At 37.5% G+C, this 19,179-nt stretch overlaps 1 protein-coding gene across 1 annotated transcript; it reads left to right on the forward strand.

The window, feature by feature from the left end:
* The first annotated feature begins 446 nt into the window (after positions 1–446).
* pip4k2b (phosphatidylinositol-5-phosphate 4-kinase, type II, beta) lies at positions 447–18,368 on the forward strand. The gene is made up of 10 exons (XM_015375836.1): positions 447–1,108; positions 6,255–6,352; positions 7,757–7,853; positions 7,962–8,114; positions 8,357–8,503; positions 9,250–9,288; positions 9,591–9,704; positions 9,855–10,116; positions 12,033–12,136; positions 17,730–18,368. The coding sequence occupies exons 1-10, from the start codon at positions 965–967 to the stop codon at positions 17,808–17,810; spliced, it is 1,239 nt and encodes a 412-aa protein (XP_015231322.1). The 5' UTR covers positions 447–964; the 3' UTR covers positions 17,811–18,368.
* The last annotated feature ends 811 nt before the right edge of the window (positions 18,369–19,179 follow it).

The following is a 19,179-nucleotide window of genomic DNA, read 5'->3' on the forward strand; positions in this document are numbered from 1 at the left end:
CAATCCAGCTGTATAATTTTTTTTACTACCTGCTTTACCATGTTTTTTGTATCTTCATTTGCTTTTATTTTCCTTTTATTTTCTGTTGGATTCCAGAGCGGAAGAGGATTAGGGCCACTGGAAAATTTTTTTTTACTGATTTTTAAGTTTTATTTCAGTTTAATATGGGGAAAAAGTCAGAATTCTTACTTTAATCTCAGAATTCTGACTTTTCTCAGAATTCTGATTTTTTTTTCTCAGAATTCTGACTTTAATCTCAGAATTCTGACTTAGATCTCTGACTTTTTCTCATATTGTACTGAAATAATATTTAAAAATCACTTAACTTTTTTATTTTTTCAGTGGCCCTAATCCTCTTCCGTACCAGTCATCTTTTGTAGATGGAAAAAAAAATGGGAACCCCTGCAGTTCCCTTCTAGGCCTGCAGGGGGCGGGGTGCAGCCGCCATCTTGAGGACACCCCCAAACGTATCGCTTTGCTTGGCATAGGGCGGTTGACAACCGTCTCCAGCTCATCATGAGGAGATTATTCACTGTCAAATAATACAGCAGAGCGACAGTTTCATACTTTAGACTTCCAGGGAGGAAGAAGAGGTGCTGCCCAGCGACATTTCATCGCTGCTGGCTGTTTTTTTTTGTGAACGGCTGCGGTGGCGCTGTAGCCCGATGGCCGGCTAGCTTGCTCCTCGCTGGACTCCGCCGCGGCCTGCTCGGGAGGAGGAAGGGTGGTGACGGCGCAAAATGCTCCGCCGCTGACTGACTCCCAACCAACACACACATACACACACACACACTCTGTCCTGCTGCGTTAACACGGACTCAACGGGAGTTGGAAGACCACCATGATGCACTTATAGATTTCAGTTTACACGTCGTTGACTTTTGCGGGTTTCTTTTTCTTGTAAATTTTTTTTTTTGTTGCGTGAATCGAAGAGCCAGCCGGAGACGGCATCATCATCATCATCATGTCATCCAACTGCACCAGCGCGGCGGCCGTCAGCGCCAGCAAAACCAAGACGAAAAAGAAGCATTTTATAGGACAGAAAGTGAAGCTGTTTCGAGCCAGCGAGCCCATTCTGAGCGTGTTAATGTGGGGCGTCAATCACACGGTGAGTACATCACCGCTGCTTCTCTCCCTCCCTGTGTTTTTATTTTAGCTGCACCTCCTCAGCTAGCCGCCCCCTTCTGTCAAACGAGCGTTCACGCTTAAAAGCACGAAATTGCAATATAATAATAATAATTTCCTTAAATTCAGCTGATTTTCTACTAGAGTCAAATGGAAAGGCTTGTTCTGGGGTGGGATGCTGTGCTTTTTGCAACGATTCATATTTGTGTACTTATGAGCAGACTTTTTAGGCCATATTCACCACATATTTTTTATTTATTAAAAAACATGAATGCATAAACCTCATTAGAGGTTAATTACAACCAGTTCAGAAGAATTAAACTCCAAATACACACAGTATATCTTATGCTTCTGCAAAAATCTGCATCCCTGCCATAGATGTTTTTTTTTTCTCTCTCTCTTAGTGGGGATTATTCTGTCATCATAGATTATTTTGGATTGTAAAGTATTTGTTTCTTGGTTGGAGAGTCGTGATGTGCTGCTGCTGTGGTGCAGGCATGGTGAGGTGGGAGGGGCAGGGACAGGCAGCTGGAGCAGCTGGTTACACAGATTTCAAAACAAACCTGTTCTAAGCTCGTATTTACCGCTCCTGGGTTTCTACTCTTTCTCTTCTCTGCGCTTTATTCCATTACATCATCTGACTATAATTAGAGCAGAAAATCCTTCACATTCTCCTTTGGCTGATGCTGCTTTTGGCTATTAAATATTGGGCAGGTTGTGCCATCCAGGGGTGGCAGAAGGATGGATGGATGTGTGGCACAAGCAGAAGGGATACCCCCTTGTGTGTACTAACTGTTGAACTCGTCCACAGTTCGATAAATGCATGGAAAAGATGCCTTTTTGACATGAAGGGATTACAGAGGAGACTTGGCAAGAGCTAAAAAAAAACAGCGAGCAATGTTCATCTCAATCCTTAAATAAAATAGAATAAATAAATGTGCCAGTTCACATCAAATCTCTTTTTAAACAAAAAAGACTCAACTCTGATTACATATTATAATGTAAATTTAAGGTTTAATACATATAACATGTTTCTCTAAGGAAAGCCCATTGAGCTTTATGCAGCCATTATTCATCTTAGACAAACGTGGGAATTAAAAAACAAACTTAATTTGATGGGAAAGAAAGCTCAGACAGGAACGGGCTCAGTATGAGTGGCCATCTGTGTTTGAAGATCAGCTGCAGAGGAGAAAAAAGTAAAAAAAAAAAAAAAACATCAAGTAGAAATTATTGGCTGTGGGATTCATGACAAATAGGTGAGCTAAAAATAAAATGACTTAAAGACATGCAATTGAGAGAAAAAAATGGCAAAAATAAAGTACAAAGGTAGTGCAAGAAGAGGTGGGTTAGTATAAAGTTTTAGAAATATTTTTAACAAGTTACAGTGTTATAAATTTTAACATTTTTTGTTTTAAAGTTCTGTCTCTTACAGTTCGATGTCTATATTGAGCAGCCTTTCAAGTGGCTGGAAAAAAGGCTGCTGCACTTTTCACACGCTCGCAAGACTGACACATTTAGACGTTTTAGGAAATATTATAGCTTGTAAAATACTTAGACGGTTATAAAGTGGAAACTAAAGTACATGTTACCTTAGTTCTTATGAAGATAACACATTTTTGAAACCAAAGTTGGCACACTGCACACAACATGTCTGCTAAGAGGCTGACTACTGCAAACTCAGATGAGCAGACACCCTGACTAACTGTCCATATATCAACCTATAGTACTAATCAGTATGGCAGAGTTATGTTATTTTTATTGACAGTTAAAAACATTGTAATAAACAATACATTTCTGTATTGAATGAAAACAAGTCACCAAATTAGAGCTCAGTATTTGTGCTGAATATATGAAACAGGACTCCCTATCTGTCTTTATGTATTTTGTTCATTGAAAATGTGTTTAAGATTCTCTATACTATGGACTTTATAGCAAACTCAGTTAACTGACCGTTTGGACAGATGATCACTGCTTTTTGCTCCGTTGGTCACATAACTCCTCCTCCACTATGCAGCGCCTGCGGCATCTTTGTTATTAGTCGCCGCTGTCAGGTAGCGACAGCCCCCATAATGCTGTGAGCTTCAATCACTGAAAACGTAGCTCATAACAGATATATGATAAGTGCACATGCACAGAAAAAGATAGCAAACGGATGAGCATGTAACACGGCTTTACGTAAACATATCACCAGAATGATTGACAGTTAGGAGGACCACTTATTTAGATGATCCACCCGGAAAATAAAAGATCTTTCTCTATACTTTTAAATGAAAAGATTAGAGACGGACCTTTTAGAAAAAGTGTTCTCTTTGTATAATTAGGGTAAGTTTTTATAATTAGGGCCATCCTACACTGATTTGGAGAAATCTTTGCGTGTCATCCTGTTAGGCACTAGGCTTAGTTTGTATTCATTATTTATTTAACCTTTTAAGTGTCTAGAAAGCAGGAACTGGTGTCGAATGTATACCTTATAAATGGTTAAAGTGATCTAGATGTGCTGTGATTGTAAGGAGGATTTAGTGAAAGCAAGCAACAGTTTTATTTTTTGTTTTTTTGTTTTCTTAGATCCATATATGCACATTTTCAATGATCCATTTTTCCTGATATATACAACCAAATTTGTATCTAACATCTCTCTGACATTTACATGAGTTTCTTGGATCAAGTTTATTTTTTTTTTTTATTGTATTACATATGCAAGTATTTTTTTTATTTTAGTCGGCTGTGCTTTAGTGTTGCTAAGACTGCCATTTCACTGTTCATTGTGCCAGGACCAAAAAAAAAAAAACTGTAGACTGTAAAGTTAAGATAAAGAATTGGAGGAATAAAACTTTCTGTTTGGGGACTAAAGAGGCAGTGAAGGGGATGTTTATTACTGCAGCATCTTTAGTATTCAGCAGTTGAACTTGGGGTGTGTGGGTGCAGCACACAGGCCTGATGATTTGAGGTGTGGGTGTTGGGCCGATTTAAAACATCTAGCAGCCTTCTCATCAAAGCTGTCCCCTTTCAGTCTGAAGTTGCCTGCATGTATAATTGTTGCCTAGCAGGGATGGGGAATAGAAATAAAAACAGTAAAATGAATGTGGTAGTGCTGATTATTTACTTCCTGCTACAAGATAATTTGCCAAACAGCCGCCCTGGCATTTAGTGCTGTCCTTTTTGTGTTTGAAAGCATGCTGTTTTTTGTTAGTTGCAGGAATCTTGTAGGCTGTCTGAAGTTCCTCCATGTGTTTCTGCAGATAGGATCGAAGTTCGCCACTTGAACAGCATTAGTTTTGAGCCATGCTTTTTTTTGGGCAGAATCAAAGCAGTGCTGCAAAACCCCCGAGGCCATTTAACTGATTATGCTGACAGCTCCTACAAACCATGCTAAACTTTAATCATTGTTCTGTCTGTTTGTTTGGGTTAAAATCTTAGCAATAATCTTTAAACAACTGTCACTGTTAGCCATGGGTCGTCATTAGCAATAATATTTGCATTAAAAAAATGTAAACAAAAAAGAAAAGCAAAAAATATTTCTACTACTGCTAAAATATATCAGTCAGGGTTATAAAAATATAGAATGTTTTAGTTTAAGCTTTTTAATAGGGCTGTAACTAATGAATATTTTGCTAATCGATTAATCTGTCATTCATTTTTCAATCGGATTGCAAAAGATTTTTTTCCCCAACAGAATTTAAAGAAGGTAAAACTTGAACTATTTCACTTGAGGAGTTCTGGATAGAGCATATTGATGGTTTCTCATCTTTAAGACAGAATGTCTCAATGTTTTTTTGTTGTTTTTTTAGAGTTTTGTACATTTACTGCTCTGAGTGGGTTGCTCTGTTAGCTATAGCCTCTATATTGTAGTTACAATTACTAAACCTGTAAAGAAGTTAAAATTTGTTTTATTGAATTGATATTTCTTTAACATTGGGCAGTTCATATTCCCCTACACTTTACTGAGCCACCCGCTACCTTCCTAACCTCCCTTTCATCACCACTCCTTTTAAACCTTCATGTCTGTGGGTGGGAGTATACATGGTCCCCTTCATGTGAGTGCACAGGAGTCGGCAAGGATCTGCGTAGGTCACAGAGTATATAGGACGCCAAGTGAGCAGGCTTCTGATTGGCAGGCGCCTTGCTGGTAAATTGGTAGGAGAAACACTGAACCTAGATTAGCAAAACAAGTGCTAGTGTAAATGTGAAAGTGCTGATTCGTGGTCCACCAACAGACAAGTTTCTCACAGGTTTGTGCAAATAATCATGTAAATGTGTTCAAAATCAGTTTCTGCTGCCATTATGCTCTTTGAGAGTCAGGGTGAGGCCCTAATTAAAGCATAACTTTTAACGGCTGACGTCAAAATGCTTTGGGGAGAACCCTGTAGCTTTCTCCTGTCCTGCTCTTTATAGCCTGGGTATATGGAGTTGCATTTAATTTCTGAATTAATCAGGCTGCCTGCTCTTCCACGGTCTGTAGTCATCCTCTGAAAAGATATGGTGTTCCTAACTTTCCAGCTTTCATGTTATTTTACCACAATTCAGGACTGTGAGATTTCTGAGGAGTATAGCTTGCTGAGTTGATCAGCAGATACATAAACACACTGGAAAAAATAAAAATCTAGATAAGTAATTTTCTCCTTAAAATAAGTACATTTGTTCTTGGATTGAGGAGGTAAAAGTGACATTATGCTAATGGAACAAGACAATTTACATTTAAAATAAGAAAACACAATTGCATTGTCTTATTTCAAGTGTATTATATCTAAATATCTTATTTTAAGAGTAAAAATACTAATTCCATCGGCAAATCATCTCATTTACCTACTCAAATTAAGGGTAAATACACTTAATTTAAGAAATTTTGACTTAATTCTAGGTCGTTTTTCCAGTGCATTGTTAGTAGTACCTAATCCAGACAGAACAAAACATGTTTCTGTTGGTTGATGAGGGGGCAGACAGGCATCACTGCAGTACACTCACAATTGTAGTAAGGATATGGTGACACATTGTGCACACTAGTTACCCTAATACATGGTTGCCAAGGCCTTTGGATCATGTAACCTCTTTGTGCATCGTTCGCATGGACATCTACTGCTTAAACTCTACTTTTCTGACCTCCTTTGTCTTTCTTCTCATCCTCCTTTTAGATTAATGAGTTAAGTAATGTGCCTGTACCCGTGATGCTGATGCCAGACGACTTTAAAGCCTACAGTAAGATCAAAGTGGACAACCACCTATTTAACAAGTAGGTACATCAGTTCACATGCTGTGAAAAGTTTTAAAACAGCAAAACTGAAATATAAAAGACTTGTTTGAATTGAGACGTCCCTTTGGTCTACAGCACTAGATGACGTATCCTGAAGGATGATTGATATAATTACCTCAGTCTGCTAAATTAGTTTTTAGTCGAGCCTTTCATGATGCTGATCAGTGGTTTTTCAACATCCTGTTAAATCATTCTGGACTTTCGTTTTGTCTGTTCGTGTTCTTGCAATGACTGCAGGAAATGCTTCTTTTAATCTGGTTTAAAATTACAGTAACACAGAGGATTTTATAGGAACCTTGTTTTTTTCTCTGGGCAAGAGATCTTCCCTGACGAGCATTTGTCCTAATTTCTCAGTATACCTGGGTCTGGATATTGTGAATACTTGTACTAATCTTATTTTTAGCCATTCAAAATACCCCAAAATACTTTAGAAGTAAATTTTTACTTTTAAAATCTTTTTTTAATCCTGATGTCAATCTGACATTAGGTTTGTTGTGATACAGAATCGGTATTCAATGCTAAACAAGAAGAAAAAAACCAACACAATGGAAATGTGTAAATACACCACATCAGCATCTATACCATCTATATTATCATAGTTACTTTGGATGTTGGAGCCTCTTTGTTTTTTTCCTTGAAAGCAACAGATATTTTGTTCAAACTAGACATTCTGCTGCAGAATATTTGGCAACTCTGGGTTGAACTGATTTAGACATTTGTTGTCCTGTTGACAACTGTTACTTCAGCTGCAGCAATTTAAGTTGGTGGAGGGCTAATGCTATGCTAACTCAACAACTCAAATGGCATGCGTCTGTTACTATAATTACATTTACATAGTGATGAAAAATGTGAAACGAGTCACAATTTAAGTAAAATTAACATTTATATTTATTTATATTTTATTATTAATGGTTAGGAAATGACAGTGGCAGCAATGCAGGCGTTTGTGATTTCAAATCAGCAAACGTGTGCACGTATTGGCCGGCTAATATATCAATATGTGTCTTTACTGAAAACACTTAGGTTTACTAACATCACCTACAAATCTAGAGTAAAACACTGAAATTAAATAAAATATGTGTCAACAGGGCATCATAATTTAATCAGAAAGCCTTTACACAACCAGAGTAAGCTACCTGCACAAAACAAAGTTTTTAAAGTCCTATTATGTGTTATATATCAAACTTAAAACTTTCAACCTGAGATTGATAATGCCTAGTTTAGTGTTTGGAGTGTTTTATTGTTATTTATACTATTCTAGCATCAATACTGCAGTGTTTTATTGATGGATAAAGCTAATAGAAATAGTGTGTTTTGTTATTTTTCCTCCAACTGGTGCTCAGAACTTTGTGCCATTCACCGTTCATCTGTGTCTCTCGTCAGAGAAAATCTACCGAGTCGCTTTAAGTTTAAAGAGTACTGTCCCATGGTGTTCCGAAACCTGAGGGAGCGTTTCGCCATCGACGACCAGGACTACCAGGTGAAACACTTTTTCACTAAGTCAGCAAACATCAGTAGAGGAAATTAAATTCTGCATTAGCTGGTAAAAAGTGATTTCTTTTTTTTTTTTTTTTGTGGTGTGTCTCAGAACTCTCTGACCAGGAGCGCCCCTCTTAACAGTGACTCCCAGGGCCGCTTCGGTAACCGCTTCCTGACAAGCTACGACCATCGCTTCGTAATCAAAACAGTATCCAGTGAGGACATTGCTGAGATGCACAACATTCTAAAGAAATATCATCAGGTAGAACTGTCGTTTTTGTTTGAATCACAGGCTTAACTTTATCTCCCTTTCTTCTGAGCTAACTTTAAACACTGATGTAAACGATGCACTGCTGTGGAACATAAAAGGACAGTAAAGCAGCTCTGTGCTGAGCTTTAATCAGTGTTGGAAGTGATTTTTTTTTTTTTTATGCCTCCCGTTTTTTTTTTTCTATCACTCCCACACTCCTCGTTACATCGCTCGTCTCCTCTCCTTGGTTCCAGTTCATAGTGGAGTGTCATGGCAACACGCTGCTCCCCCAGTTCCTGGGAATGTACAGGCTAACGGTGGACGGCGTAGAGACGTACATGGTGGTGACCCGGAACGTTTTCAGCCATCGTCTCACTGTGCACCGCAAATATGACCTGAAGGTAAAATAAAAAGTGTAATATACTGTACCATGGTCATCTTCTCAGTCCGTCTAAAATCCATCCATCCTTTCGCCCACCTGCTTTTTTGTTAATCCATCCACTTGTCTGCTCAGCCATACTTTCAGCATTTATTATATTACCTGTTTTTTTCCATCAGTTGTCCAGTCATTTGTCCCTACAGGAGCCCATCTGTCAATATATATATAAAAAAAAAACACTTAAGGAACTTGAGAAGTGACTTGCACCCTTGCAATTTGCAGTAAAAATGAATTGTGCTGTCGAAAGATGTTAATCTAATTAACTGGATTGTTTTGCCTCTTGTGAAAAGAGAATCAGAACTGTAATTTTAAAAAAAGGATGTTCACCTCACCACTGTATCTGTTTTGAAGTGATGAACCAAATCTAACTGCTCCAGGATATTTTCTCTTTTTATCCTTCACCTTATGGAGCTTTTCTTTATGGTGCCTTGTGAAGATTTTTAATTCAGCAGCACAGTTTGGTGATAACCCAATTTACAGGAGACTAGAAGTCTAGGTCGTTGCTGAAAGCTGTTAGATCTCAGTTTATGCTGAGCATTAATGCTAGCCATGGTCTTAACAGTGCCACACCAGTCTCATATCCCTTTATTTACATTACCTCCTATGCTTACATACAGATTGTCTTATTAAAGGTTCTTCTGATTAGGTTTGTTTGTTTAAATCCTCTTTTTCTGTTTTTGTTTTTTTTGTTTTTATCCTGATTTTTAGGGTTCTACAGTTGCAAGGGAAGCCAGTGACAAGGAAAAGGTAAGCCTCATTTCTTTGTGCTGACGGGCTGCCGTCACGAAGGGACCAAAAATAACCCCCCTCGGATGACCCCAGCAGCAAACTTGTCAAATGACAGCTAAATTAAGTAGTTCTAAGCAGAATGAAAGCAGATACACTGTGTTGGTACCTTGTGCAACGGCCTCATTTAAATATATCTTTCATAACATCCTGAGGCTTGTTTTAAAGTGTTTGTTTGCTCAAAGCTTCTCTAGATGTTTAGTTACCTGATGTGATGTAAGCATGGCTGATAGAAATCTGATATAATGCATCTCTCTCTTCAGGCTAAAGAGCTTCCTACTTTTAAAGACAATGACTTCCTGAATGAAGGGCACAAGCTGCAGATAGGAGACGATAACAAGAAGTACTTTTTGGAGAAGCTAAAACGGGATGTTGAGGTAGAGAAACTTTGGTTTATTGGGACGTTACCTCTGCTTATTTGTTAGTCTACCTCCGTGATTCAGTTTTTATTTCTTTAAAGTGCCAAAGACTTTTCTCTGAATTCTATTTTTATAGAATAATGAGGCCTCTCTGTATGTGTGTTTTAGTTCTTGGCCACCCTGAAGATCATGGACTACAGTCTGCTGGTGGGCATCCATGACATAGAGCGGGCGGAGCAGGAGGAGATGGACGTAGAGGGTGGCGGGGACGAGGAGGAATTTGAGAACGATGAAATGGGTCGGGGCGTGCTGACTGGTTCTTTCGGCACGCCTCCTGACAGTCCTGGAAACCCTCTCAACTACGGGGGATTCTTCGGCCCCGGGGAGTTCGACCCCTCTGTTGATGTTTACGCAATCAAGAGCCATGATAGTGAGCAATTTTATTTTAAATTAGAAACATAAAAACACAAATGAAAGAATTGAATTTGACTAAAGGTCCAAGTTGCAAATACATTAATGCTGCTTGAATTCTGATTTTGTCTTTCTACAGCGACAAATTTACATGCAATTAATTTTAACTTCCTTAAACAGAGTAAAGAATAACTTTGAAGTGAGTTTTACAATTAGGTTCTCAGCCACCTTCACACCAACGCCTCAAAATAAGATTAAGTGCAGCTAATTAAGACTCACTGAAAGAAACTCTTAACTTATCTCAGTATAAACATGGCTGCTCTGTGAAGCTGTCAAAGGGTTTTTAAGTGATTAAGAGCATCTGCAGTATATAGACCAAAAGTCTCAAACTCCTCCAGGTCCGCCATCCTGCACCTTTTACTGCCTCACTATTATGCTTACTACTCAACAGCTGCGAGGAAGCTGTGGAAACGCTGAGAGCAGGGTTTGGGTATAGAACATTACCCTCACAGAACTGTGTTCTGTTATCACAAGAAATAAAAAAAATATGGCTTCATTGGAAGTAAAGAGGCCTCTCCAGGGTTGACGTTAAGGATTTTTACCATTTTTACCACCAAGTGACTTTCACATTTCATTTGCCCAGAAACAATTTTTACTTGCCCAGTATAATGTTTAATACTAAATATAGTTCCTAATATTAATTTTTGTATATATATATATCAATGAGACATGTTTGTTTTTTTAAATGTTTTTTGTAATTCAGTATTTTTTATGTTTACAGGTTCCTAGTGTGTATATGCATGCGTCAGATAATGAACTCAAGCCTCTATTACCGTGTTAACATGCTTTTCAGTCCTTCCTGCACATTCTTTTCAAACTAAACTTTGCTTCAAACTGTTGTGTGCTTGGAAAAATATAAATTGTAATGTTAAAAATCAAAAAAAAAAACATGACAGGTTTAAAACTTAACATAAATCACAAGACAGAAGTCAATTTCACAAATGAATAACTTTTATTTTAGAGCCACGGTATGTTTATACAAGATGATACTATTAATGTAATCTGACTTTTCTACAGAATCATTATACATAGTTATTTTATACAGGGTTTCCACAGTCTGACATAATTTCAGAATTCTCTGACTTTTAACTGACTCAGGATTAGTTTTCCCTGACAAAATAAATGCAGCCGTTTGTCATGTTGGCAACTACATCAAAATGACCGCTAGGTGGACAAAAATCACGCCATCTGGCGGAAAATCACCTGGCTTTTTCAAATCACGCGAGAATGTGTACAAAACAACAAAAATGGCGCCGGCAGCGCTTCTGGGTCGTTTTCATCGAATGTCTGTGATTTTAAAGTAATTTTAAGTGATACATTTTTTTTTGTGATCATTGCACTTGCAAATGCAATGAAATTTGTACTCTCCCAACAATAAAAACTTGCCTTGGGAGATCGGGCGACGCTTAACATCGAGCCCTGCCTCTGGTAGGTCTGCAGGAGCTGCAGAGATGCACCGCTCAGGTGGGAGAATTCATCAGGCGTTATACTCCACAAATTTATAGAATAGAGGCAAGGAGAAATCCAGCACTGATAGAAAACTATACTAGAATGAGCTCAGGTTAAAGGATTTGAGGGGCTGATAACAGAGCAGCTAATGATTAGGAAGGTGAAGTTATAGCCCAGACCTAAACCCAGAGGAGTTTTAAATAACCACATAATGCCACCAAAATAAATTAAGGTTGTGATGACTCAAAATCTGAAAGTTCAAAAGATATAAACACTTTTCCAACCTACTGAGTAAAACCAAGTCAATCATCTTATCAGGTTGTCAGCACCAAGAGCTGGAACATTTGTGGTTGTCTCCAGTATTATCAGCTGTTTTGTTGGATACTAGTGAAACATAAAGTGATTTTATTTATTTTATTTTTCCAGGTGCTGTGAAGAAGGAGGTTTACTTTATGGCTATTATTGACATCCTCACGCACTATGATGCTAAGAAAAAAGCTGCACATGCTGCCAAAACTGTGAAACATGGGGTGAGTATTGAAATGCTCGTTCTTTTTATGGACTTTGAAATAAGACCAGTGGGTTTCACAGAGTTACTGTACTTGGAATCATTCTTTGAATTATCTGCTGTTATAAACGCAGGTCATTGTGGATTAGAAGGGAACCTGAAGCAATCAACCTTAACTAAATGCTGAATTTGTTATGCAGCTGGTACACTTGGTTAATGAAGGCCTGCCGGACGGGTTTGGTTTTTTAATATTTTGACAGGCAGACATGTAAATGTGAGTGTTCAGAACTCGGGTTGGGCATTGTGACAATTTCCTATCGATTTCAGTTCTCTAAAGAGGAAGGTTTAAAAAGTTCATACGTTTTAAATGAGCTAGCTTACCTGCCTGGAGGAAATAGTCTGAACTTCTCAATAAATTTAATTATATGAATAATTTCCTTCTTATGAACTTAACTATAATTTATTACAGGGTGGTTTATAGATGGTAAACCTATAAACTCTGAGAAACAGTCGTGGACTAAAGTCCTGGCACCCCTGATATGATGTTACTTGTATTGTAGTATAGCTTTTTATTTCCTCTGTGTGTATGGGAACCAGCCTGTTGTTTTTTGTTTTTTTTTTTTCGACAAAAATAAAATAGTTTTCCTTTATTTTCTTCAAATTTGCAATTGCAGTATTAGGGATGCACTCCCTCCTCCAATCAAATGATTTGTTCACTAATGCGGCTTCTTTAAAGTTTGTTAAGCTGCTCTAGTAAAATATATTTATAGAAACTAGGTTGGGTGGATTACCAGTAATGAAGGATTATCTGGTCCAGTTAAAAGTCAAAATGCTGCAGGGTTGAAATGTTTTTAGTATTCTAGTCTGGATAATTCTTTTAGTTTCTAGATTTTACACACACACACACACACATATATATATATATATATAATCAATTAGCATTAATAGTGCAGCAGCTTTTTGCCGAGTGCAGACCTAAAGTATAGTGTAATAACAATATCACATTACTGGTGACTGTGAATTTGAGCCAGCAGCAAAGTAATCATCTTTTATGTTTAGGCTGCTTGAGTTATTTATTTATTGTTTTTTTTTCATCGCCTGTAAATTTTTCCATTCAGTACAATGTAGAATTTATAAATGAAACTCGTAGCAGCATCTCTAAATGTATTTCAACCATTTGAAAGGCCAGTTCAAGTGACAGAGTATTCACAAACACAGTGTCATGTTAAAAAGAGGTTACACATTAGATGAGTCATCTATAAACATCTCATTTAATACTAAATAATACTCCAATAATAGTTTTGGATTTATTAATCGTTCAGTTTTTGAATCCTCAGGCTTTCTTCTTGATTTGTGGTGTCAACAGCAGACTGGATAGAGCTGGTTAGAAACAAAAACGGTTAAAGGATTGTAAATTGGAGGATTATGACTTTTCTCAAGCTATTTGGAGGGTTGATTTTATGGTCTCTCTGTGTACTTCAGTCCAAAGGGACTGATTAAAAGTTTGTAAAATAATAACATAGGGACGATTAATCAGAGGATGGAAACAGTTCCCCATCTCCACAGTGTTTAATGTCAACCTGATGAGCAGGTACTGCTTGCAGTGCAGCTCTGTCACATGCCTGGACCAAAGATGGTGTAATAAAAGGGGTTGAATGTAGTTCATGTGCCAAAAGCAAAGTAGTTTAGCCTACAGCATGAACACTTTCTGAAACCACTTATTGTTTTGGTCAGACATTATTTCAGGCTATCGCTTCAGGAAAACTGGAAAGGATTTGATTTTAAAGAATTTATCATGAGGAAATCTTTTTTTTTTTAAACATCTTGCTTTGGGCTGAAACGTTTGTTACATTGGATGAAGGAGTTTGCCCTGAGGGTTGTTAGTTCAAGCCCCAGCTCTGGCTTTCAGTGTCGTTGTGTCCTTGGACAATGCACTTCACCTGCATTGCCTACTGATGGTGGTCAGAGGGCCCGGTGTCAGTGAGCCCCAGGGCATCTGTGGCTACTATATATTTTGCCATGCTTTGTGTGTGAGTATGCACGTGAATGTAGTGTAAAGCTCTTTGGTCAAGTCCTCTGACTTGAAAGACACTATATAAGTGTTGACCATTCACTTGGATTTTTTGTGTTGGTGTTTTTTTTTTTTTTATCCAAGCATTATTGACATTTTATGTCCCTTTTTTGGTCAGATACATATTTTTCTAGCTGCACAACATGCAGACAGAATGTTACATGCATTAAACATTCCTTCTCCATTACCTCAGGCTGCAGATGATGCAAAAGTAAATTAGCCTCTAGCTTGATGTTAGCACTTAATTTCTCTTTAATGGAGTAGTATAGTCTTTACAAATAACAAAGCTTCCATAGCCTGAAGCAGTTCAGTTGTTTGTTTCAGTCAAAATGATGCAGAAACTAACTTTGTGGAAACTTTTAAATTAAGAGCCTTTAAATATGCTGGTGAAGATTCTGAGTCACCCAGGTCAGTCATTCCAAAAAAGTAAAAAAAAAAAGAAACAAAAACAAACTGCTGAAATTTGTTTTCCAAGTTTGAAGACGTTTCACTTTTTCAATTCAAAATGTCCGGATTAGCTTTGAGTTTCCAGATTTGGAGCCACTCTATAAGCCGGAAACTCAGCGTTAATCCAGACATTTGATTTGAGAAAGCTGGCTGGATGGGAAGCAAAATGTCTTCAAACTTGGAAAACAAAGTCCTGTTGTTTGTTTTTTTTTTACTTTTTTGGAAGAGCCTTTAAACATTCTCTCTGAATGTTAAATAAATAAATTGAACTTATTGATCTCGCAATGGAGAAATTAACTCTGCATCTAAGCCATCCTCTTTGGGGCGCAGTGAGCTGCCACTGTGCAGCGCCCGGGCATCACTCGAGGGTTACAGACAAAAGAGGCAGTTATATTTTCCAATTCACAAAAGTTAAGAGTCTTTGAGGTAACTGTTCGATTTTTCCCCGAGTCTCTCTCCTTTCTCCTTCTCCAGTGAAAAAGTCCTGGTCTCGATTTCGGGGATCAGGTTAATAATGCTTAGGAGGGCCTCATTGCAGGGGGGATTAACTGGAGCCAGCATTTGGTGATTGCCGCCTTGCTTGCAATCAAAAAAATCTTCATTAAATATGTGTCACTTGAACCATGGCCTTCAGAGATTTTTACGAGGTACAAGAAGATGAAAGAAAAGTCCAATACTGTTTCCAGGCTTTCAGATTATTTGCTTAACAGCATGCCAAAGCATCTTCAACTTAGGACTGGACCAGAAGATATGAAAGTAATCTACAGTAACCAGCTCCTCCAGCATGGCAACTGTGCACAACTTAACCATTGATTTCTGCTCTGCTGCAATAAAAAACCTGATTAGGTTCTTCCAGGAATCTCACCATTCTATAGTAGAAAAGGTGCTTTTCCATAGTCGAGACCAAACTTCCACTGAGATGTAATCCTAGGCTTCCTTTACCCATTGCTAATTGATATCATCTGTTGGCCACGTATTCATAGATGTGAAATTTCTGTAAAGTTTGCCAATTATACCTTTTTAATAACTACCAGTTTCAGGGTTTCCACGGGTCATTAAAAATCATTGAATTGTTATTTTTTAAATTAAGGCCTTAATTGGCATTAAAATTCATTAAATGTTTTTATTGTGGCATTTAAAATGCTTTATTAAAAAAAAATGTTTAGAAAAACAATTTCGTCAGACATATTATGTCAAGATATATTTTTGTGGAACTGCTTCCGGTTGATCGCAAAGCTGTATGTTCAGAAAAGAAGCTTGAGAATGGAGGGAAAAAGCCAAGTTTCCACAAAATTGGTTGGAAAACGAGGAATTTGGTACATGGCTCCAGCCTGTCGACGGGTACTTGTTGGTGGCATTAAAATTATTTCTAAGAGCATTAAAAAGCATTAAATTTGAGTTATTAATTCCTGTATAAACCCTGCATTTATGCATACATTATGACTTGCATTATCCCTGGATTCATCACTAAGTCAGTGGTCATGGTTTCCCCCTAAAAAAAACTGCACCTGCATATCAAAATCAAAATCTCTCCTCCAATCTCAGAAATCTGGCATAAATCCTTGCAATTTTCCAGATGCCCGTTTTTTGTTATGTTACAGAAGGAAGTGATTCAGTCTCTATTTATGGACTAGAAATATCATGAGAAAGCACAGATGGTATGCCGACCAACTCAACACTCCTGTCTGTTTTTTCAGATTATATTTTTTAACCACCTCGGATCACTTCTTTAAGGAAAACTTGCACTTCAGTTTTGGAAATTGTATACTTGCAGAGGCCTGTCTGAGCAACCAAGCACAGATCATTTAGGGAAGTTCAATATAGTGAGCTCAATGAATGTTCTGCTATGTAGTTTGGATTACACCAGCATTCTAAAGGTCTAATCTGGGCCCACATGTAATAATCCACTATCCCTCGCCAGTCAAAGGCTTGAGTATTTTACTCTTGGTCTTTTATCTTTTATTTCTGCATATAAATATGGAAAAGATTGCAGATCAGACTCCCTAAATTGTTTTGTTGGGATCTCTACTGGGAGTGCTGCAAAGATTTATAATAATCTAGGGAGAACATTTACCTTCATTGTCCATAGGCTCCACCTCTCCAGATCATCATAGATTTTCTTATTTGCTTGAAATGAATTTTCATAGAGCTGTGCAAGTTTTTTTTTTGTTAAAAAAGCACAAAGTACACAATTTGATTCCATTTATTGCTTTGATGGCTTGAACAATTTGGTCAAAATTAGGGTTTTTGTACATTGAGTGTATAAACGAAAAAAATCCCATACTTTTCCAGAATGTTCATAAGCAGTAGGATAGAAAATTCAGTATTTTCCATGGCTAGAGGACCGTTATCCGCATATCAGCATATATTGTTCTCCACATCCTCAGTAAACCTCCCTGATAACCCAAACCAGAGGCTCGATAAAAAGGTTAACGGACACCGCTGCCGACACCCTCTTTGCATTGTTAGTTGATTTGAGAGGTTCCCATTAATCTATATTCTTGCTGTTTGTGAACAGTAGATTAATCATATTCACTACATAAATATTTGTGTTGATATATTTAATACACTGCATGTCTTTTTAAAGTTTTTAAGCATGTTACTTGTTCTATGAGACAGCTTTTAAACACCATGTATACCTACATGATTGTCCTGTAGGATGATTATGTATTTTCAGGGTTTATTTACAATAAAATAGTTTTCACCCTCAAAGATGTACTTGATTTTGATAATTAGGTATGATGTAAGACATGCAACATGGGGTATATTGGTAACTTAAATTCTCCAGTCTTGTTTATGAAGATTGTTTTATTGGATCAAGCTTTTCTAAAATATCAATCACTGCTGTTGCATTAAGCACAGCTGCTAAATCAACCGTATGGTTGAAAAGTGCTTCCATCAGCAGACCAGAAGACGATCTGCATTTTCATACAAATCATTTTCAAGGTTCTTAATTGAGTATAATGTATTCAATTGCTGCTGTTTTTAAGGATCTTCTGATCTTGCAGGAATTAAAGCAACGTCAACTTTTGTTCATGCTGGTCTGCAGTTCTGTTATTGTTCTGACTTTAAAGGTTCTCCTGTTTTTCTTGTGCAGGCAGGGGCCGAGATCTCGACGGTGAACCCGGAGCAGTACTCCAAAAGGTTCTACGAGTTTATGTCCAACATCCTATCATAGAATTATCCTCCAGTCCAGCCGGTCACATCCAGTCATAGATCAGTCAGATGCCACACTTTCACTTCTGTGTGTAGGTCTCTCGCCCCTCGAATAAAAATAAACAATCCAACAAGCATCCAGTAAGATCCCCAAACGCTGCAGAGGTCCTGCTGGGGGATCCTTTGAGCCTGTTACGCAACACCCACCCCTTCTTCACTTTGTGAAATCAAATCCCAGTATCCTCCTCCTGTTTTATTTTCTTTTTTAAATCTACACTCCTTAACACTTCAATTGCTCCTCATGCCAGCACGAAAACTGTCTCACTAATGCCTTGAACGAGAGCATCAGCTTCAGCAGTTATGTCAGTCAGTAGAGTCTCCTCAGTCTCTGTTCATGCTGTTTTTCTTTTTTCTTTTTCTTTTAGACAAACAGGTGCAGAATGACCAAATTGCATGACAAACTTCTCAGACAGTCGCCACCAGGCTTCTCCTAAGATTTAAATGTACTGCTGACAAATTGGAGATTAGCACATTAATATATCAGTGTATAGACTAAACGAATGCAGTGTCAAAAAAAAAATGCATGGCTGACATGTACATGAGACTCCAGCACCAGTTGTAACATCAAACCACTAAACATCAGAGTGTTATGACTAAAAGGATTAATATGAAAAAAAAAAGTTGAAATGTTATGTTGCCATAATTTCTCTGGATGTTTTTAAAATTTTAACCCAGAAGTTGGGTGGAGGTTGGTTGGAATAAGGAAACACAAACTCTCACAAAAGAAAAAAAAGGGGAATTCTGCAGCAAATACTTGTTTTATTACCATAATGATCATTTTTATATCTTGTTTACATTAATGTAGCAATTTTGTGTTTGTATACAGTATTGTTTTGTTACCAACAGACATTAGGAAAAAAGGTTACTTGAAAAAAAAATGACTCATTGCATATTAAAGGGAGTTTTATCTTGTTTTTGTTGTCCTCATTCTTTTCTTGCCCTCTGTGTGCATGTTTTTATAAATTCATAAACTTTGGGAGATAAATCACACTAAAATTTTTGTGTGATCCCATAAGGGAATTATCCAAATACTTAACAGATCAAGTTGAAAGCTTATTGAACACCAAATATACTCTTCATTATTTAATGAGTTGCATCTCCACATAGTTACTTCAAACTGTGGAGTTTGGGGAAATAAGTAAATATGCAAGGCGAGTCAACCACTTTGTAGATAATTAAACATTTAGGGTTAAAGTTACTTGTTTTTTAGAGCTCCCGTTTGCACAATGCCTTTCTGAATTTTACCTGCACCCATCAGAAAGACTTGAATAAACACATTAATTTAGATCCGTTGTTCCCTCTTTGCTGGTGTTAACATTGTCCTGCTGTTC

Source organism: Cyprinodon variegatus, unplaced genomic scaffold, assembly GCF_000732505.1.
Source record: "Cyprinodon variegatus isolate N-32 unplaced genomic scaffold, C_variegatus-1.0 Scaffold126, whole genome shotgun sequence".
In the NCBI taxonomy this organism is placed as follows: Eukaryota; Metazoa; Chordata; class Actinopteri; order Cyprinodontiformes; family Cyprinodontidae; genus Cyprinodon; species Cyprinodon variegatus.

What these genes read in the sequence shown, in the direction of transcription:
- pip4k2b (XM_015375836.1), top strand. Translation starts at nt 965, where the DNA reads ATGTCATCCAACTGCACCAGCGCGGCGGCCGTCAGCGCCAGCAAAACC. An exon ending in TTCTAAAGAAATATCATCAG is followed by an intron (nt 8,115 to 8,356) that starts GTAGAACTGTCG and finishes CCTTGGTTCCAG; the next exon opens with TTCATAGTGGAGTGTCATGG. An exon ending in CGCAATCAAGAGCCATGATA is followed by an intron (nt 10,117 to 12,032) that starts GTGAGCAATTTT and finishes TTATTTTTCCAG; the next exon opens with GTGCTGTGAAGAAGGAGGTT.